Raw genomic sequence first — 23,195 nt, 5'->3', positions numbered from 1 at the left:
AGAACTCCCCTCTTCACCTACCATCCCATAACCATTATCACCAGCACCACCCAAACCCCCTCTCCCATTCCTCCATAAAGACCGATTAACTGAGTGGACAGACAGCCACCCCTCCCCCTCCCCATTTTTACAGCTCAATCATAGCACGTTAATGTCGACACCACACAGACCGCTTATCCTGAGTGTCAAAATTGAAAGGGGAATGGAAGAAAGAAAGAGAAGGGGAAAACGACTGTGAGAAAAGAACGAGCAAGTAAGAAGAGATAGGAAAGCAAGAGAATGGTCGAGAGGGGAAGTGTGGGAGGGGGGAATGCGTGGAGAGTAATTTCTTTCTTGAATAAAGAAAGAATGGGGGAGAGGGGTTGTAAGAAAAAAAGCACTAATGGCAAGGCCCGAGGTTCTGGTTAAAATAGACTGTGTTATAGGTTCTGGCTCTCATTCGTCGATTCATTCATTCGTTTGTTCTCTGCTCTTTTCGTCAAGTCAAGTGTTCGCCTGTCTGTCTTTCCCTTTGTGTCCGTGAGTCTAGATAAGAGCTGTGAGCACGAGTGCCCAGTAGTCATTTAGTTATTATAGAGAGAGAGAGAGGAGAGAGAGAGAGGAGAGAGAGAGAGAGAGAGAGAGAGAGAGAGTAATTCCACAGACAGATAAATGGCTCACTTTGAATGGCCTTTCTTTCTTTTAATTTACTCTGTGATTCGCTCCTGTTTCAATATTTGCTGTTCTTCTCCTCCTCTCACCTGACCGCTCCTCATTTATCCCTCAAACACACACACATCTGTGTGTCGGCCACAGTTTGAATCAGCAAAAAAAACGCTTCCACCACTCCTCTGTGTTTATGTGCTTGTGTGCATTTACACATGCTTCATCTTTTTCAAGATGTGTGCACGTGTGAGGTGCTTGTGAGTGACTGTGCCCCATCCCTTATGGGATAATAAGAGACACACACAGTGTCTGAAACCTCATTTTCCTCTCCTAATGACATATCAAATGTTTGCATATAGGCCATATCGGTATGGAAATGAACACGCACACACACACATGCACACACACTGGGCTTTAGAATAAAAGAACCAATCAAAGAAATCTGTGCGTTACGTTTGTCTGTCTGTGTGTGTGTGTGTGTGTGCATTGTCACAAGTCTCTAAGGTTGGGCGACTCTGTGTCAAACGTGACTAGCAACACACACCCACACACACACACACACACACACACACACAAAGACGTGCACACACACATACCCTAGCCTTGTTATCCGGGGGCCTGTCTTGCAGGCAGCCTCTCTAACGCTGAGTGATGTTTAAATTAGTTTACAATTTAGCCTCCTCGCTATCTGCAGACGGCTCTTAACTCAGTGTGTGCATGCAATGTGTTTTTGTGTGTGTTGGTGTGTGTGTGAGCGTAACAAATTGTTGCCAGTACGGCAGACATCTAATGACTTCAAATTAGCTGCCTGGCGCTCGCCTTGACACGTTGTTACCACTGTTAGCTGCCTGTGTGTGTGTGTATGTGCTGTGCTGAGTGTGTGTGTGTGTGTGTGTGTGTGTGTGTGTACGGAGCGCTGCGCTGCCATATCATGAAGTATAAATTGGCTTCACCTCTCTTCTCTTTGCCTCTTTTTTCTCTTTGTCTCTCTCCATCAATTTGATTAAAAAAATTACTGTACCATGGCGAGCAAAGATGTGAGAGTGTGTGTGTTCCACGCTCACCCTGCATATAATTCTCAGACACACACACACATATACACACACACACACACACACACACAGAGAAACTTAACAAGATGTTAAACAAGAAGGCTGCAAAAAGGTTAACAATTCTATTCTATTCTGTTCAATTCAAGACCTAAGTCATTGTAAACTCTTTAATGTTTGCCGATTGTGTGTGTGTGTGAGTGTAAGAATTTGAAAAAGAATGTTGAGGAGTCGTATTTCTTTTTGACAATCCTTTCGACCCCGAGTGAACAGCGGATCACTTTGTGTGTGTACATGTATGTGTGTGTGTTTGTGTGCGAGTATTAGATCAGGGTTGTAAACAGTGAGGATTTCATAAGGTGTTTACACCACACACACACACACACACACACACACACACACACACACACACACACACACACTTGGAAGATGAAGAGTTCTATCTTTCTCTGTGAGCAGTGGATTGCCTTTCTCGTTCATCTAATCACGCCATCTTCTCTCCTCCGCCAAACAATCACTGCGCTTCGCTCTCTCCACACAGAGCTGCACATACACATGTAGACACAAACTCACACACACACACACACACACACACACACACACACACACACACACACACACACACACACACACACACACACTCAGCAGAGCACCTGGCTAACTCAGTCCACTCACTTGTAAAAGCAGTGAGCCAAAAACAGCGGGCCTACTGCAAAACAATAGCTTACATTTATATCATATGTATGTTGGTGTGCACATTATGCATGTGTGAGTAGTTAGAGCATATACAGCAGGTGCATCCCAGAGGTGAGAGGAGGGAAGCAGAGACAGCAGGGGGGAGGTAAATGGATTAAAAAAGAAAGCAAAAGAGGAGAAAAGGGATCACAGGGAGAATCGAAGACAGTATAGGGATCGTGTTGTTTCAAAAGAGAAAAAATAAATATTCAAAGAGCTATACTTGGTTTATAGATTCATATATTTTTCTGCTTGCTGTCCATACAGCAGCGCATAGATCAATACACTAACAAGAAGCAATGTACATTCCCATCTCTTTCTCTCCTCCTCTCCATCTTTTTTGTCTTCCTCTCTGGTACTTTCACATTTATTGATATGATATAATACATATCATTTGGAGGCCCTGTTATCCAACACCATCGACTTTATCGTTATAGATTTACGCAGCATGACTGAGTGATATTTATGTCTCTAATCTGGTGTTTCCCCCTACACTCTTACAACCCCCCATTCTGCCTGAGCAGTGGCAACTGGGGCTAAACCCATTCTATTCTATTCTATTCAATTCTATTCATATAAAATAGATTAGAGTGGAATGGAATAGAATAGAATTCCTCTTCGACAATGGCACTAACCTTTGTGCTAATCTGTGCTAATCTGAGACACTGCTCTTTCTTCCTCTCTGCTGTCACAGCAGGATCCCTCACTACAGCCAAACTCACATATTATTGTTTTCATATCTTCGCTGTGTCCTCCTCTTTCTTTTAGTGTATGGGTACACCTGGCATATTTTGTTCTCATAATTTCTCCTACTGTGGCTCTACCTTTATTTGAATTTATGATCCTGTAATCCAGATCTAATTTTGAACAGATTAAGAGGGAGGATGTGTTTTTTAAAGACTGGATTCAATTATTTTGTCTTGTGATGAAACTCTAGTGGAACAGGAATGCTTGACAGAATAACGCATCACAACTGTTTATTATATATACAAAGAAAATAAGTCACTTCTTTATTCTTATAATTGAACATTCTGCTTGCACTTTATTCGATCTGATTTTTCTGAACAAGTTTTTGTAACTCACTCAAGAAAATGAAATTTCTGTATTATCAAATTTTCTAGCATTTTTCTAGCATTCATATGACTGGTTTTTGTTACTTTTGAGTGTTGAACTGACAGTTTAATTTAATAATAAAGTCATTGTACATTGTATGATCTTTATATGACTGTGACTTTTGATATTGACGCATATAGTAATTCATCAGTGGGGTAAAAACTCTAGTATCAAATGAAAGTGTAAAATATATAATGAAGTGAGTTCAGGTGATGACGCCCACACGTTGAAGTTAAGGAGATTGGACTGTTTGGTTCAAAGGTCAGGGAGGGTGTGTTAGCAGTGAGCGTGTTTGGTTGGTCAGTTGGAGGAGTCAAAAGTGCAAACTGTCTGAGTGCAAGGATTAGGGTGAAAGGTCAAACTTTAGCACCCGGTGTACCAGTGAGTACATTATGTAAGTGTGCCTGTGCTGCATCTGGAGCGGCCAATTTGTGGTACTCTCTGCCAATACACACAGCAGGTGTATGTACACTGTATATTATCTTGATTGTGTGTGTTATCATCTAATCTTCTATAATGGGAAATTGGAAAAAACACATATGTATCTAGTAGAGGAAGCTTAGGGTCAATGTGAAAGTCAGGCTACAACTGTTTGTTGTTTTAACCTACCTGGGATATGTTTGGCCCAGCCGATGTTGACCACCAGCTCTCTGTCTGCCAGGTCACAAAGAGTAGTCAGGGCCTTGATGTCGCTGTCGGGCATGGTGGGGTCAGGCATGGCGTAAATCTTCTCCGGCTCGGCCACCAGCAGGTGAGAGACGATTTTGTTATCTGCAAGGCAGCCAAAGGCAACTGACATGACCACCAGACAAGGAGAAAGACACAGAGACAGAGAGATGGTGAATTTTTGCCGTATTGGGCTGCAAGCTGTTCCACACCAATCCGGTGCAAAAATGTGAAAAGGTCATATGCAAAGTCCCTGATAAACACATATGTCTAGACGTATTTACTCAAGTAGCAAAAAAAGCAGCTAACATAAACAATAGGCTAAAACATAAACGCACACACTTTATATGATGACAACACTATACATTTCTGTATACAGCATATAATACAACACCACACCAATAATAATGTACATTATAAACAAACATGAAGTAACAGCTGGAAGGATGTTAAACTTGTGAGGCTCTCTGAAAAACATCATCAGTAATTTAGGTATTTATACATTTTGTGATTTTCTGGAAAGTGGATTATAAAAATAAAATGAAGAAAAGCTTTTTGGAGAGCAATGTCAATTTCATTAAAAAATTAAAATTTGCAATGGGAATATCATCTAAAGAAAAGATGTTTAACGACAATGCTCTGTAAAGCCCTGTGGAATTTTCTACAATCAAGCACACAATGATCGGATGATTTGATCCCAGTAATTTGTCAGGACTCGACATGAAAATCCACCTGACAATAGATTCATTTTTTTGATTGAAACAGTTCCAGATTAGGAGATGCTCCAAGGTGTGATTAAAGGCAATTACTGCTGGTAATTCAGGTAGCCCAAAGTGTTGCATTGTGTGTCGCAGCCTTAAGAAGCTCTGCTGGTACAGGGGCAAAAAGATAATACTGAAAGCCAAACAGCTCAGCTGGTAATAGTGACATGTGGCGATGAGATCTCTATGGCCCATTAGTAACAGACTGATACCCTGCTTCCAAATTAATCCACTGACTAATCAAGCATGGGAATAATAACAGAGGATAGAGGGGCAAGATGGGAACGAGGGATAGAGGAGAAGAGAAAAAATGGGATAAGCAGTGAAAAAATAGAAGAAGACAGATGTGTGGAAATAGAGCCATGGACAGATTGTAAAAAAGAGAGACAGGAGGAGTGCAGAGAGCGACAGCTAGAGATAAGAGAGAGTGGAACAGAGTTAGGAGTTGTGTATTGATCTGACACTATCTTTAATTTTGTTACAAACACACATGTGCACACACTTTACATAAATATATATATATATATATTTTTTTTTTTTATATCTCATCCTCTTCCCTCTCGCTGCAGCTTCAGGGTCGTTTGAGCCCAACCCATCCCAGTCACACTGCAGTATCTGTGGGTAAATCTTATTTAATGTTTTCCTAATTAGAATCAATGGAAGCCCATTTCCAAACCCTGGGCTATTGTTCTGTTCTCAGACAATCAATGGGGACGCTGAGGCTAGGGATTGGACTACAGATAGATAGGCTGTGTGTGTGTATCTGCAAGAGAGAGAGAGAGTGAGACATTGACTGTGTGAGACTGTGAGGGAGAAAGAAAAAGCGGCGTAGGAAGTCGACGTCAAACCCCATAGTTTTTGTCTTTCAAGCATGGATTTGTTAGGTTTGTGTTCATATAAATTCTATATGAAGGAAATAATTTATCAAAGGGATTAATAACTATTTCTAGTCGCTGGTGATTTAAGTAAATGATTCATGTTCACACTGTCCTATAAATAAAAGCAATGAGGGTTATGCTAATGTTGTGTACACACACTCACATTATCCCATCATTTCAATGATTAGTTGTGCAGAAGCTCTGGTAAGATGTTGTGCAGCCATTCAGCATATTGGCCTAAAGCAGAATATGCTCCAGCTTTAAGCAAAATGGGCTTTAGGGACCAAGCTGCTAAACACTGCTCAATCTGCACAACATGTGTGTGTGTGTGTGTGTGTGTGTGTGTGTGTGTGTGTGTGTTGTGTGCACGAGCAGACAGTTAGCTAGAGAGCTAACTCTAGTTTGATGTGGTTGCCAGATTGGATTTAATCCGGATTAGAGTTTTGGCTAGTCAACCCTACCCCCGCCTCCCCTTCTCTCTTACCCTCTCTCCCTCTCCCCTTCTGCTGTCTCCCTGTCATTCTCACTCGCTCACTCACTCGCTCTCGCTCTCGCTCTCCCTTGTTAATTTTTCAATCATCAGTCTTTGGCGATGGTTTTATTCTTTTAAAAACGCAGCCAATCCAGTCCACGCTAAATGAATACCTTTACAGTGAAATATTACACATATAAAATGTTATGACCCCAAACTGGTAGCAGTAGAGACGGGGAGATAAACTCCTTCCCAAACAGATGGGCTTCTCACTACCCTGTGTCTATTTATGTGTGTGTGTGTGTGTGTGTGTGGGTGTGTGTGTGTGTGTGTGTGTGTGTGTGTGTGTGTTTCAATGCTTTTACTGTCCAACTGTTTCCATTAACACAGAAACTAATAGAAAGGTGGCCCTTTGTACTTCTGGTCTCTAAACAACACCTCCTGCCTACTACATGAACTACCGAGTGATATAATATATTTGAATTGGAATATTTCCTGTGTATCTCTAGAGGACTTTATTTGTGTGTTGTCAGTTGTATTATTGTCCCCTCTATATATAATGTCAGCGTATATGTAGTGTATGAGTTACAGTGTTCTGAGGATGGGATAAAACTTCTCGTCCTTGAGAATCACTCTTCAACCTCAAACAGAAGAGGACTGATGCACATTCTTTTACCACATATTTTGTTTGTTTGTGTATGTGTTCTTACATGGCTTCTTGGGGGGTAGAGCCAGTTGTGGATTCAGGTATGGACTGTTGTCTGCGTCTATCCGGCGCTTATACTTCTGTCTCCCACCACGAACCCTGTCCAGACGAACACCTGTAGGAAGAGGTATGTGTCAATGCATTGTGCACCACAAGGAAAATAACAAATCTGTTAGTAAGCAAGAAAACAGAGCAGAAGGGAAAGAGACACAGACGGATGAAGTATGTAGTGTAGCACATGCATGTAATGTTTGTATTTGTGTGTCACTTATGAGTTTACAGCCAGCAGAATTTTATTGGGATACCATTTGAGTACAAGGCCTCTCTCTCTCTCTACTACTCTCTCTCTCTCTCTCTCACTTTGTCTCTGTGGGTTTCTGACTCTTTTTCCTGTCTCTTGCCCAATCTCTGTCTTTCTCTCTCTGTCTCGTTAATTAATTGACACAAAGGACTCCTAATTTAATTAGGCCTATCTCTTAGGGGATTGGATGTTACCGTGGTTACCACTTAAAGATGGATAAGGAAGACAGAGGTGTCATGTACCCTGGAGGAGGAGAGGAGAGGAGGAATGTAAAAGGCCAGTAAAATGTTTCAAAAATGAACTCGTGAGTGATTATTTTGTATACAACATTCAGAAATAAAATTAATGACCCATCTCTTTTTCTCCTTTTATATCTTAATGTAATTTTCAGGTTTTTATCTGACTATTTGTACTATAAATCAAGTAATTTCTTCATGATGTTAACTTTTATTTCAGTTTACCATATTTCAACCTCTGACCATGTGAATAAAAGTATTTTGAATTGCTGATTTGATGAAATCACGCTTGGCTCTTTCAGCAAAAACAAGACTGATTTTACATTTCTGGCAGCCACAGCAGCTGCAGTGCCATCAAAATAAATACAAGCAAATGGGATGTTAACGCAACCAGTAAAAGCCACTAACGCTGAGCAGACTTCGAGAACACTCTTTGTCAACTGACTGTCTACAGAATAAGAAGTTATCCTAATATTGAACACACTGACTGAGTGATCTGAGAAGTGGACGTATAGAATTAGATACTGACAACAATAAAAAGATACACATTTAAACAAAAAATATATATTATCTCCTACACAACCACTGATTTAAAAGGTTATCTGACACAAAAAAACATTGAGGATTTCATTCAAATGTACAGAAAGATCTAAAAAGAGTGAGACAGCAGATGTAAATCTTCTGAGAAATGTACTGACCACGTTGAAGATGACACACCTAAGAGATTTAACACAAATACTTTTTAATGCCAAAAAGAAGTAAAACATATCAGGGTGCATGTTTGTCCATTTAAAGTTGGTTATATCGTTTGCGTTTCCTTGTTTAATTTGTGTAGCCTACATTTGGTGGCTGCTTTTATTCAAAGCACTTCACAACGTTCTCTCAGGAATTTTAGTCTTTGAAAAACCCCCAACAAACGCAAGCATCGTTCTACTCAGTGAACTGAACATGACATGCATCTGTGTGTAGGTGCACGTGTGCGTGTTTGAGATGGGGATAGGTAGACAGAAGGACTGACAGTCCAGGTACAGTGGGGGGGCCAGTGTCAGCTAACGGTCAAGAAACTCTTAACACCAGGGGGTACAAACCCACTCACACACACATTTCCTGCTTTCTCTCTCTTCTACACACACATTCACACTCCCTACATTTCTCTAACCCACATCCTCATCTGGTGTTTGGGTAAGCCCCCAACAAGCAGCATGCTCCCACAGCCTGGGTCAGTGGCTGGTCAGAGGAGGAGACAGAGACAGAGTGAAGGCAGGAACAGGAAAAGGTAGAAGGGGAGAGAAAGGTTGGAGGTTTAGATAGTGAGGATGTATACAGACTGAATTAAAGAAAGGGCTTGATATGAAGAACCTAAATCAGAAGGTGAATGTGTAAAGATTACAGGTGAAATATTTCAGTCATATGGTTTCATGCATTCAAAGAGAAATTCAATGCAATGTGATGGTGTCGGAAAGAAATATTGGGAAAAATGATAGGTTTCACATTTTTGTAGTGTCTGTGTCCGAAGCATTAAATGTATATCTATGATACGCCTAGACCTCCTGCTGAGGTCACATATTTAGTTTGAGTAACAGAACACTTAAACCTGTCGTATGCAAAAACAGGCCTGGTTCCACCAGTTTTATCAATGGTACCGTCACCTACAGACACAACACAGACTCTGGAAGAGGAGATTTGTTTACTCATTAAAATAAATATGGTAACGATTAATTGTTGCTAAAAGATTCCAGCATCTGTAAAAAAGCAGACTGTCTTTTGCAATAATTCTTCTACTCTGCGTCTGTCTTGCATGCAAAAAAAATATGCACACACTTATTCCTCTGCAGCACAAATTCGCTTTAACAAGCAGACTCTCAATTTTTCTCTTTCCTTTATACCTAAAAGAGCCAATGCTGCGCTGAGCTCACTTCATAAAGAGCCCTCTCTAACTACCTCATCTATTTTCCACCAAATTAACTCTCTCCCAGCGCTGATTAATGATCAAATCTAAATGAATCAAATTAAAAATTGAAAATTATATTTCCAAAGCCCACAAAAAAGAGACAGGAGGAGGCAAGAGGGAGAGTAAGGGTGCTCTACCTCCTTTTAACAAATGAGCCTTCAAATCATAAAGAATGGGTGAGAGGAGAGGAGAGGAAAAGGGTTGAAGGGAGGAAAATGTACGGATAAAAAAATGTAAAGAGGAAAAAGAATAGAGCAGAATAATTGGACGGGGAATGGGTAAGGAATGGAACAAAAAGTTGAGAGAAAAGAAATAAAATTTAGATAGAAATGATAAAATGCATTAATGGGCGATTATGGAAAAAGAAAGAGAAGAGAACAGAGGAGAAAAGAGGAGCATAGGTTGTGAAATAAGAGGAGTAGAGGAGGTGGAAGTAATGGATGGGCTTGTAAACAAAAGAAGAAAGGAGAATGAGAAAAAATAGTGAAATGAAAGAGGATGAAGTGAGGGCTAATAAAAGGAAATGAGAAATGGATGGAATGAGAGAAAAGGACAGATCCATGAAATCAAAAGAGGGAGGAATCCACAGAGGTTAAACACCTCAATTATATGCTTTAATTATTATGTCAGCTAACAGTACACCTCTACTCAGTCTACTGCTTCTACTTGTATACACTTTAAAAATGAGGAACATACAAGTTTTTATTCTCACACGTCGAACACAAGATGTGTACACATTCCTACACACACACACACACACACACAGTGACAGTGATGAAGGTGAATCATTCCTATCCTGGTAATATTGGTGTCTGTCAATATGACGATCTGCACTGATCACATCAGCATAGATTTCACACTGTGCTGGCGTCTTTCTGTGTTAGCGTGTGTGTGTGTTTGGTGTGTGTGTGTTCTTGAATAGTTGAGGGATTGCAAGTGAAATGCCTCTGACACCTAAGTGGTTTTGAAGAGAGAGGCTGCGAGCGTGGAAAGCGAGAGGAAGAGAGGAATGGATTGATTTCAGATGGTCAATGATATGATAAGAGAACAAGAGAGTGAAAGGCCGAAGAGGAGTGTGGGGACAGAGTGGGAAGACAAATAAAATTTGTTTGGAGTGAAGGGAAGGAGGGATGACAGACAGCCCAAGAGGGAGAGAGCATTTCAATAGGAAACAATGAGAGGGTGAGGGAGTGAGCGAGAAAGAGAGGAGTAGTTTTATGGTAATTGAAGATGTTACAAGGTTGAGGTCTCTGTTCCACCACGGACCAGGTTGTCACGCTTTGTGTGTTTGTGTGTCTGTGTGTGTGTGTGTTCAACAAACGTGTTGATGTAATAACATATAGGGTTTTCCTATGTGGGTTTAAGAAGTGATGGACCAGTAGATTGGGCAAGACAACAGACTGATTCAAATCCACCGGGGGGGTGTCTGTGTCTGTCTGTGTCTGTGTGTGTGTGTGTGTGTGTGTGTGTGTGTGCGTGTGTGTGTGTGTGTGTGTGTGTAAAGAAAGACAAAGAAACACATAAGTGAAAGAGAGAAAGATGAGTTAAAAATTTAGAAAGTGAATCTCTGCAAAATTGATGAAATTAAAGATTTTGTTTTTTAATTACAGAAAAATATTAAAGAGGAGAGAAAAAGAGAGCAGGAAAGAGAGAGTGTTGGGGGGAGGTTGAGAGAGAAAAGTGTGTGTAGTGTCATGCAGTGACGTTTGTTTAGACCAGAACAGATCAGAACAGCTCTGCCTGAGGCAGCGGGCAGGTGGCTGTCACTGGTGTGTGAATGTGTTGGTGTGTGTGTTTCTGTGAATGTGGGCATGTGTGTGAAGCTGCAGCCTTTTCCACACTGACAGACCTTTTTTCCTTTCAGCTCATGCTTATGAAATTCACTGTGATGAAAGCATTGCACTGAAACATAAAGCTGAAAATAACAGGCTAGATTTTATGAATGAAAATGTTAAATGTTAAATAAATAAATTACAAGTCCCAGAGCAGTTAGATAATAAAAAACACAAATAGTTCTACTCCCATCTGTGATATCTGAATTTGTCTGGATGGGAATTCTTTCTGCCACATACATGGGGCTGTGGCTACAAGCAGACATGTGGCACATATATTTTCTCAGGCTCAGTCGTTCTAGACTGAACCCTCGTTCCTCTGTGCTTCAGAGGCTGCTCAGAAATGTAGGAAAAGTTTTAGAATCTTTAACCTGTTTGTTATTGGTCCTATAGGAACACAGCATCACAGATGTGTCACCTTTCTGATAGGTAAAGCTAAAACTAGCATCTGGCTCAGTAGGACAATTCAAAAGAAAGAAAGACCTTGTGCCTTTCAGACATGGAACTCAAAAAGTTTTTGTATTATAAAATTATTTCTAACCGACAATTTTTCTTTTCTTTTCTTTTGCATATATGGATATGCTTTATGCAACAATACTATAGTCTTAATTTTGAATCATGGAATGTGTATTTTTTTATTGTCTTTTTTCTGTTTATATATGGGATTCGGGTCCTGTACAATGTTGTATTCTTTATTGCAATTGATAATTTTGACCATTTAAGGATCAGTGAAGGTCAAAGGTCTCTCCTCCAGACAAATGGAGAGAAAAGTGTATGTGAAGGAGAGCGGACCACTTAGGGAGATCTCTCGTCACAGTATTCCCATTATTGCTCCGTTCTAGCTTGGATGCAACCAGATGCCACTCACACACACACACACACTCAGGACAGACACTACAGGGCTAGATTTAGCTACAAGTTTCCCGTGGGGGGAACACCAGACGCCACCGGTTGTCTGGCACTCGCCTGTTTCCCCGACCTCTTCTCTCCTCCCCTCTCCTCGTCACTTGCTCCCTCATCCTCTGCTTTCATTCTTTCCTCACATCGCCTTGTACTCTCCCCATTTTTCCTGCTGTCTACCATCCACTAAACCACTTATTCCTTTTAATTTCAACTTGCATTGTGGCCGTGTTTCAGGAGGTAGAGTGGGGCATCCACTCATCAGAAGGTTGGTGGTTCAATCCCCAGCTCCCTCCGCTTGCATCTTAAAGAGTCCTTTAGTATGACACTGGACACAAAACCTTCCCTGCCAGCTGTGCCGTCAGTGTGAGTGAATGGGATGTATGAACGTGTGCTACATATGGACGCACTGAATGAGACTGAGTGCTTTGAGTTGTCTCTATATAACTGCACATTTACCATTTAATTGCTCACATGTTTAGAGAAATGTGTTAGAGACAAACTGTGTTTCTATATTGTAAGTAAACTTGTATCGCCAGTTGTTTTGATTGTGGTGCACGTGACTGCATGTGCGCGGAGCGATGAGATTGGATACCAGCGGTCAGGAACGTTGAGCTATAAGGAGAGTTATGACGCACACCACCAGCTGTATATCCACACACATCACACACACACACACCCCGACATTCACACAGACTGGGGCCTTCCACCCGATCTCACTCATTAGGTCTTAGAGGCCGTGGGGAGCACGGCCAAAGTTGGCACGAGCTGTTAGTGTGTGTGTGTGTGTGTGTGTGTGTGTGTGTGTGTGTGTGTGTGTGTGGCAGTGTGGCAGTGTGCCAAGGTTTATATTTGCAGTCTGTGGACTTTTCTCTCTAGTAGTCTACCATCTGAATCCAGCTGGCCATTTATGGCATTACAGAGACGGAGGCTTTGGTTTTGGATTCAACACATTCTGTCTGTTTAACCATTATTCATCAGACGTGCCATCATCAAAGATGCTCTGTTGTAAGGGAGCAAATCTGTCAATATGACCATATGTAGGGTGAACATGCATACTGAATATTGCTGGCTCCTGGACCGTGTGCCTCTGCCAAAGCCTTTCATGTTCAAATGTGTGATCTGTGTTTTGTATTCTGTACATGACATTTGCACAAATTAGTACTGATGTTGAATATATTATGTCCTGCCTTGCACTTTGTGTATAAATGGAAATAACTGTGACAGCTATATTGCTTGTTGGTGTTCCTTTATTTGCCAGCTAAATAAAATCATGTCAAAATGTATTTTATGTGGTTAACATTTGTTGGAAACCACGTTCTCCTTCATCAATCTCCTGTTTCAATATTTTTCATTAAATCTTTTACCTGCAATTATACTCCTCTGTCACTCCACCCTCCCCGCTCTCTAGGCAGATTTAAGCACCGCCCCTGTGACCTTTCGCTCTTCAGCTGACGCATCATTATGACCTCATTAAAAATGGACAGACAGCCATTGCCAGAGGGGAAGTTCTCATAATATAGTCAGGCCTTTTAATTGCCTTGGTCCAGAAATTAGTTGCTACATATTGGTGGGTGGGTGCCGCATGTTCCTTCATTCCTTCAGTTTACCCCCTTCTCTCCTCTCCTCTCCTCTCCTCCTCACAGTAGAGGGTGAGAAAATCCAATAGTGAGCGAGTGTGTGCGAATTCAAATGATCAGGTGCGTGTTTAAGAGAACATGTAGACAAACGGCTTAGTTTACGAGTTGGTTTACTGGCCTCTGGCCTCTTGTTCTGCCCTCTCTCTCTCTCTCTCTCTCTCTCTCTGTATTACACACACACACGCACACACACTTATTGCTGCCTCACTTGCTCTTCCTCTCACCCTCTCTGTCTCCCAGGGCGACAAAGCTAATTTGAGGCAGATCTTGCCCTAAGGGGTAAACTACAGCATCCCACACACACACACACACACACACACACACACACACACACACACACACACACACACACACACACACACACACACACACACCACCCTTCCCACTTTATCTTCACCTTTCTCCCGCCAGCTAGCCCCTGACAACCACAGTTAGCTCTGATGCTAACTGATCAAGCCACTTACCATTATCATCTATTCAGCTCTGCTGCCACGATGCTAACACCCAGACTGGCGTCATGCAGCACAGTGGGCGATGGTTCAGGTAGGTAACATGTTTAACCAGGTAGTAGTATACCACAGCCATCATGTTCATCAATGTTATTATTGAGTGTCCAGCTTTTTCAGTCTTGTTTCCTGGTAACTGTTAATAACGGTTGGTTATGGGCTGACATGCTTTGTTGTGTGGAAGATACTGGACGGACTCTTTCGTGTGAAGCAACACCAGGTTTGACTTAAACATCGATTTTCTCACTTTGTGAAACAAACGAATAACAAATAGCCTACATATAATGCATAGAAATGTACCGAACTGTCATTCATGATTGAAATGAACAGTATTGCACCAGCATCTTGGTGAAAAAAAGATCATAGACATAAAAAAGAATATCACAGAATTTAATTGAATATCATGGGCCATATTGTCACTGATACCAAATCTGGAGTCAGCAGTAGACCAATATCTGAGATCAGAATTAGATTGGTGCTTTTCTAATTATCATTTAACTGTAAAAATATGAAATTTGGTGAGCAAACATTTATTATTGAAACAAAACATATCTTAAAGGCTGATTTCAATTAAAGGAATAATTCCAGAGTAGGTCTAATTCTCTGTGAAATAATTTGTTTTTTAGCCTTTTCTGATTTGTCTTAGTAATTCACTGGGATGTTAATGGAGATATTTAGTAGATCTACAGGATGCACTCCTGCTTCACGAATAATGGGAAATTCTATTTATACATTTGAACATTCACACACCTCCAGCAGCACAAAGCAAAGGTGAAGACATATGTTTAGCTCTTTTATATCGAGGGTGATCTTTTCCAAATTTCCCATGGGTTCAAAAAGAGTGAAAATGAGAAAATATAAGAAAATGAAAGTATCAATTTCCTAAATGACCCTTATTCATATGTAAAGTGGGACCCTTTGTATTAAATTCACACCCAGCACAACAAATGGGGTGGCTGCGGTCTGTCATGTTGATGTATATATATGTAGGTCTACGTGTATGTGTGTGTGCATGATGTATGTAGGTGGAACAAGGAATCAGTGGCAACAAAAGGCAGCTATTTGTTTGCCTGCTCAGGACAGAAACACATCTCCCTCAGCTACACACACACATACACACTACATCTTAGTGCCACAAAATTAGTGGTTAACGGGGAACATTTGGGTTGTGTCCCGCAAAATATCATGACCTGACCCTTGAGACAAAATACAAAATAAAATCATGATAGCCCAATTTATTTTTGTGATTAAAAAAATTGCATATAACAGTAGACTAACATGAGGGTGGTCCCCCTCGTCCAGATCATTGTCAGGGTGAATGCCTCGCCACAGAGAAGCAGTTCCAGCCATTGCATTGGAGAGGTTAGTGTGATATATGTATTCAAACATTAAATGGCCTGACAGGAAAAAGTTCCCCTACCCCGTTTCACCCCCTTAGTGGTAAACCAAGGACTTCCTATAAATTCACAGCATGTAAACTTCCACATCAAAATCTGAATTTATGAACCTATTTATACTCAAAATTAATACAAATATGTTTTAAGTGATTGGAGATTCTCAATAAAAACATATTCACTCGCTGTTTTAAGTTTATCAACATGGGCGCTGTGGTTTCTGTTTTCAGTAGGAGGTTGCAGTCTAAGCTGACTGTCTACATTACATCTACTCGCATGTGTGTGGTTGTGGCCGCACACGAGACAAAACAGGAGATGAGACATAGGTTCTGCCTATGTCAGATCGACTGGGAGAACAAATGCTACGACAGCAGCTTGTTGGGAATATGTGTGTTTGTTGAGTATGTGTGTTTGTGTGAGTTAGAGAGATAGAGTGAGAATACAGAGGAAAGAAAGAGAGTGGAACATTCTTTTGCAGTGAAATTTGGGTTGTTGGAGGCACTGATGAGGCTCCAAGATTCTAACACTGTGTTTTTAACTGTGTGAGTTATCTTCTACTATTCTACAACATTTTTCAGCCTGAAAGAATACTTTGACGTTAGGCTGGGTGATATGAATTTAATGTCATATCATTTTAAATCCACACAATAATACATATCATTATTTGTTACCTGTACCTTTTTTTGATCCTGTAAAATGTGGTCATGTCTCTGCCGAGGTAAAATGCCACAGTATAATTTCCCTTCCTTATTCTTAGTGTAACATTATGTGCTGCATATCTGAGTCGGGGGTTTGTTTTAAACTTTTGACTTAAATACTGTGGAACTTTCCATACTGACTGATGTAGCCCCTCTTTTAGGTTTGAGCTCCTTGTTTTATCTTGGCTGGCTGAACTTCTCCCACTGTTTGGAATTAACACGCACTGCATCACGTTCACTCACTTTGCGTTGCCTTCATGCAAATTTCCTGCCTCCATCTGTGCCGTATGTGAGAATGCAGAGCACCGTCCAAATAATGAAAAATATTACTTTGCACCGCAACAAAATAAAAGATGGAGCCATATGATGGAGTCATTTGATCTCATTATATTACACAGTGACAATGTCCAGCCAAGCGAACATTTTGGTGTGGTGTAAATTTGCGGCATTTAATACTTATTTTTTGAAAATGTTTGTGCTCGATGTTGTTTTCTATTCTGAGCCATCAAAATGTGATATTATAGATGTGATCGACGCACAAAGCATTGGAATCAAAATCAAAAATGGTCATGGTTTTATTATCTATTGTAAGGGTCTTTATATGATGATGTTCTGGTGGGTAGAAGCTGCAGGTGTGGATGTCATGTTGCCAATGGTATATAGAGAACAGTGAAGTGAGGAGGAGAATGGATGGACAAAAGGCAACACAAGCAGTACAATAATACTGAGTGGGAGAATTGGAGGTAAAGACGAAGACAGGAATGAATGGAGGGAGGGCTGGCAGGCGTCGGCGGAGGCACACTCCCTGACCACTCTGAGGTAGGGGGCGTAGGCCAGGTCTCCCATCAATTACAACCTTGACCCTCCTCTCTTCTCCTCCGTCCCTCTCTCACACACTTTCTGCTTCATTCAACCATCCTCCCCCTGCCTCTCATCCTCCCCTGGTCCCTCTCCTCTGCTCCTATAAATCAATCTCTCTCCTCTCTCTCTTTCTCCCCTCCTCCCTCCCCCTGCCTCCCCACCCTCCGAATATGCCCCTGTCTCTCTTTCTATTGGCTCTTGTCTTCATCCCTCACCACTCCTCTCCCTCCTTTCATCGTTGGAAGTGCAGTGGGAGTAGAAAGGTCAGAGGTGGGCAGGCGAGAGGCAGAGAAAGAGGCAGAGGCAACGAGGGAGTGTAAAAATGAGAGAGTGAGTGTATTTAATCAAAGTGGTTTGGGGGCAGATAAAATGTCTCGTTGTTTGTCCCCCAGTTTTTACCTTTTTTTCACCACTGATCTGCTGCTGTCCTAATTATCCTGTAATTTCTATATTAACCTTGTTCAGGTGAAGTAAATCAGGCAGTGTTTGGAAGTGAGTCTTTGAGCGCGTGTTTGGTCCTGGAAACTACCGCACGAAACAAGTTGATACGGATGTGAAAGGTAAATATACACAGAAAAAGAAGAGAGGAATCTAAATCAATGTTAAGTGATGTTAAGATAAGATGACTGACAAGAGAGTCAGAAACAGCCGTAAACACAGACAGTATGAAGTGACACGGACATGAAAGAGAGGAGGCAACAAGACACAGATAGAAAGAGATTACAATATACTGATAACAGAATTAATGCATTTTCTTTGTACTGCTACATGCAGTATTATATATATTGATATATAACATCAAGAAATCACTGTTTTAAATTGATGTGATGTGAAGGGTTGTATTACTGTAAACCAGTTACAGAGAGTGGGAATAAATTGACAGTCTGTAACAAACGTATTTAAATGTACCACAGAGGTTGTGTTTTTGTTTTTCTGATAGTTATTTGGATTATGACAAACTACTACAAAGATTACCATGAAACTTAGTGGAAGTATGTTTAATGGGTCAGGAAAGAACCCATACAAATGTTTTTTTCAAACATTTTCATTACTTTCTCAGAGAATAATTCACTTGCAAATTTAAAGCCCATGATGCAAAAAGCTTTCCAATTTCCAAATCTTATCTGTATTGGCCTCTATTAACCACAACATAAATAATGGACTTTGCAATGCTGCATGTAGCACAGTTAACGGAGAAAGATAAGTAAGAGACCTTTTCCCTTACCCTCCCTCAGCATGCCCACAGTCAGACACTTCATGAAGCGGCAGGCCTGGCACGACTTGCGTCTCCTCTTGGTGATCTCGCACTCGTTGGTAGCTGGACAGCTGTACTCGATGTTGCCTGAGGCACGTAGACATGTTGGAGGAGAGACAGAGCGAAACATTTCATTTCAGAAGATACATCGACGACAACTTGCCAGTGTTAGTGCTCAAATCCAGCTGCCTGAAAAGAAATTATAAGTCACATATACAACAAAATAAGCCTAAACCTTCTTTTGAAAAGCAGGTTTGAATGTGTATTTATGCACTTTCATGTGTTCAGGTTGTACAACTTGCTGCAGTTTGCTCAACTTAGCTCTCTGGTGGCAGAGCGGAGACTTGGATTATTAGCTGATGTACAGTAAGTCTATTAACTTCACAACCCTGGCCAACAAAAATGACGCTTGAGCTAATACCACTTTTACCTTCACTGTCAGCTGCCTCACTAGCTCTTTTCTCTGTGTTGCAGTGTAATCTCTTTAAATACATTCTGCAGGGACAAGATTGCGGCTTGAAGACTTCTGTTTTCTCTTTCTAGTTTGATCAATCACGTTTGAGCAGGCTTTGGTTGCTCGCAAGTAAACAGTCAAACACTACAATATTGGTCATTGCAAATAGAGTCTAATTTGTCGTCAGACAATAGCCAACGGGCATTGTGTTATATAATTGAGAATATAATCAAAATACTTAAGGTCTAAATGATACCTCCTATCCTACTGCGCCTTCCTGTCCTTTTTCATATGGTTTCAGTTTTGTTCTCAGCTTGACTTTCCTCCAGTTCTACTCATTTATCCTAAACATTTGCTTCCACACAGTCAAATCTCAGCTGTGGATTTGTTAGGTGCACTTTAGACTATCACACAATTACTCAGAATTGTGTAAAGATGTGTTGAGATGTTTCAATTACAGTGCCACAGAAAGCCAATGCATCTCCCACTGAAACAGACTAAACAGCAATCACTATTGACTGCTGCTGTGCTGTGGAGAGGATGTTTCTCATTACTGGGCTGATTAAGGGGGCTAGTTAGCTTGGGAAAAAGGCTAAATGCACAAACAACTTCCTAATGGGTAACAAGACACTCATTAATCGGCCTTATTAGTTAAAGGGAAGGCTAAACATGCAAAATGCTGGGGGAGCCCTCGCAGTCTAATGGACACTACTAATGGGACTAGTTAGCTTGCACACCCAACCTGTGCATGAGGATGATAGAGGAGGAGCAGATTAAGTCAGCAATTTAGACGGACACTTACCTAGAACTAAGGATAACTGCGCTAATGCCACGACATGGAATCTGTGTCAGTTAATGGGGAGTCAAGCAAAGGCCTTATTAGCAACATGGGCTAAACAAGTGAGGGAGCCTAAATGGATAACTGACGTAAATAGCCACTTATAAGATGGGTAGCATTTAGGCTAACTGTGTTAAAGCTTAGGTGGGAATAAAAATGCTAACAGCTTGACATGTCGAGTGTTACTGTAGAAGGGGCAACCAATGAGCAAAAATAACTTAAACATTAAGGAGGTTATGTTTTCACCCCTGTCCTTTTGTTGACTGGTTTGTTTGATTATAAACAAGACTGCACAAAAACAGCTGAGCGGATTTACACGGAGCCTAATGGAAAGAGGTAGTATGGGGCTGGGAAGAACCAGTTTAACTTTAGTGTGGATCCAGCTATTTTGTTTTCTCTTTAGCATTGTGAGATTGCCTGGGCATTATGCTGCATTTTTGTTGATTTTTCAGATTATGATTCATGAATCTTGAAGAAAACAAACTAGTGAATTTAAATGTGGTTTGGTAAGGGGACTGTTGGGCCTGAGCAGAGGTATGTGCTCTCTATCCATTTTGATGATTAAAATAATATCAACAGAAAAATAAATGTTTATAAAACCTAAATCTACACCATCTAAATTCAATAGTACCCACACACTTCAGAAAATACCTTATATTACAGGCCAGTATAAAGGTGTAATATGGAAACATGTAACCTATTTTTCATATCTATACTCTTTGTATGCTTGGACATAGATATAAACATCCTGCTTGAGAGCACAGGTATAGGGAAGAAATTAGAAATGAAAGGGTTTGTATCAGAATGTCATAGCTCCCTCTTTCTCTGTGTGTGTCCGTCTTTATGCGTCTTATTGTGCACTGGGGTGGGCGAAGGGCCTCAAATCCCCTGCAATCTCCTTTGAGATGTGAGTGTATGTCCACCTGCTGCATGACAATTGAAAACCATTGTACAATATAATGTTTATGTGTGTGTGTGTTCTGCAGTCCTCTATGTGCTCTATCTCTTTCTTCCTTTTCGGAAGCTACCACACTAACTTTGACATAAATCCCGCCTCTCCGTCCCATTGGCCTTCTTTGTTATGGTCCCCTGGTTTCTTAATAAAAAGACAACATAAATTATAGGTAGAGGATGAGGGAGGAGACCAACTTACAAGGTACAACTTAACTTAGCACAACCCTTATTATTATATATAAAAACATACAATAATACATAATGTATAATACATTTTTGAAAATGTAACACTGAATAAAAGTGGAGGGATGTGGTTATTTTCTTTTACATGGAATGAAACTGAACAGTCACATGGACACCCTGGTTTGACCACCCTGTCACTGCACCTTTCATTCGTTCCTCCGTTCTCCATCCCTACCACCCGTCCTCTTCCCCCACTCTCCCCCACCTCCCTCTTCTGCTCATGCTGCCTCTCGTCTTCCCATTTCATTGCTCCATCCCTCCCTCTCCCATACTTTGCCCTCCTCCTCACTCCCCTTTATCCCTCTCTCTCAATAAGGGAGTGATAGATGCAGGTTGTCAGGTGTCGCTGGACTGACGCCACAGAAACAGCAGCTGCCAGAGCCACTTCCTCCACGCTGTGACACAAACACACACACACACACACACACGCACACACACACACACACACACACACACACACACCACTGATTCCTCCCTACATCCATGTGAACGATCCACCCTTTCCCTTCTTTCTTCTTTCTCTCATTTCGTGTCTCAACTTACTGTTCATCTTAACAGGTGTACTCTTCTTCCTCTTCCTCGTCATCTTGCTTTCCTCTCCTTTCCTCTCATCTCCTCCCCCCATGCTCTCCTCCCTGTCCAGCTGGAAGTGTTTTTTGGTGATTACCTGCGGTTTTATTGGCTAATGGGTTGAAACATACCAATATGTCTGCTGCTGCCCATCTGAGGCTGCCCTCGCTTTCCAGCCAAGCCACACACACCCACACACACACACACACACACACACACACACACACACACACACACACACACACACACACACACACACTCCAACTCGCAGCCGCAAATAAACTCAGTTGCATGGGTAAATATGCACACATAACCTGTGCTCATTTTCATTTGGATGAGCACAAGCCCCCAAACAGACACATAGGCTAACACATATCCACACTTGTCTGTGGATGAGTTTGGCTTGTGCAGTAGCCAAAGATAATGTCATGGCCCATTTGTTCCAGAGGATCCAAGACTGTTCAGTTTGCATCCAAACAAACGGTCGTACTGTAGCACGGACATTGATTAAAAAAGCGCTAAGATTTGTTGCTAACAATGCTCTACTGTGATTTAAATTAATATAAATAAATAATCACAAATGATTAACAAAATTATTGATATAAAAATCAATGTTGTGTAGAATAGACCAAGAGGCATTTCTTAATAGAAAACAAGAATTTTTGTAAATCTTAATTTTGACAATAGTGGGAAAATGTGGTGCTGCTTTAGCTAATGAACCTGTTAAGACATGTATGAGGGGTCTGAAATTTTTAGCTTGTTTACAGTATAGCCCAATGTTCAGCCTAAAAAAAACTGCTGCATATCCTCCCAACCTTTCGTGACAACTATCCTGTGGCTCGTCTTGACCCATAACCTCTAACTCTGGCCTTCCTGATCTGCAACATGTCCAAGGCAGGAGACAGGAAGATTACAAATAGGGTGAAAATGAGGGAGTCATATAGAAAGAGTTCAGTGCATTGCTTTAAATCTATTCAAGGTCAAACTCTGAAGAGGCATCATATATGTTTGCTGGGCTATTGTATTTAATCTCTAACCGTGTCCTCACCTTTGTAACCTATAACAAGCCCTCTAAATGAAATGAGACATCTGGAATTGGTGAACTATTACACGCTGCAGCGCTGGCACATGAATTAGGGGTTAAACCTATACACAGGATGATTACAAGGACGTGTGTGTGCTCATGTGTGCTGGTGTCTGTGAGGGAACGCACCTCTGTGTTTGTGCGTGTGAGCGGGCGGGCGAGTGAGGTCTCTACTTTTATCTCTGTATGGGTGTGCTCCAATCTCTTTGTCAGGATTTCACCGTGTCCTGATCTCATCCCATAATAAACACATACAGGTCATCTCTAGGTAGTGGTGACCATCTCGTGGATGTAAGACTTCCACCCCCTCCCACATCCCCCCTGTCTCTCTGGGGCTTTACTGGGAAAGCTGCTTATCGGAGGCAAAAGAAAGCAGCGACAGATAGGTGGATGGATGGAAAGGCAGATAGATGAATCCTGTCTGATATGACTGACTGACTGACTGACTCAATG

At 41.3% G+C, this 23,195-nt stretch overlaps 1 protein-coding gene and 1 long non-coding RNA gene across 9 annotated transcripts in view; one reads left to right on the top strand and one right to left on the bottom strand.

Annotated features, from left to right (window-relative positions):
• The window catches only part of esrrga (estrogen-related receptor gamma a), a 135,454-nt gene that overhangs the window by 26,134 nt on the left and 86,125 nt on the right, over positions 1-23,195 (bottom strand). For 5 of the 8 annotated variants that reach the window (XM_069522142.1, XM_069522116.1, XM_069522147.1 and 2 more), the window contains 3 exons: positions 18,558-18,686; positions 7,030-7,140; positions 4,152-4,334 (listed from right to left, as the gene is read on the bottom strand). In XM_069522142.1, coding sequence (XP_069378243.1) covers positions 4,152-4,334; positions 7,030-7,140; positions 18,558-18,686 — 423 coding nt within the window. The remainder of the gene's footprint in view (positions 1-4,151; positions 4,335-7,029; positions 7,141-18,557; positions 18,687-23,195) is intronic. The other 3 variants (XM_069522127.1, XM_069522123.1, XM_069522135.1) reach the window with 3 other exon arrangements.
• LOC138407203 (uncharacterized) lies at positions 14,169-21,230 on the top strand. The gene is made up of 3 exons (XR_011240618.1): positions 14,169-14,428; positions 17,810-17,904; positions 18,580-21,230. It is a non-coding gene; the product is annotated as an uncharacterized lncRNA (long non-coding RNA).

This window comes from Paralichthys olivaceus, chromosome 1 (genome assembly GCF_024713975.1).
Source record: "Paralichthys olivaceus isolate ysfri-2021 chromosome 1, ASM2471397v2, whole genome shotgun sequence".
Classification (NCBI taxonomy): domain Eukaryota; kingdom Metazoa; phylum Chordata; class Actinopteri; order Pleuronectiformes; family Paralichthyidae; genus Paralichthys; species Paralichthys olivaceus.
Note: the sequence above shows the minus strand (reverse complement) of the source record. Positions and strands in the feature narration are given on the sequence as shown.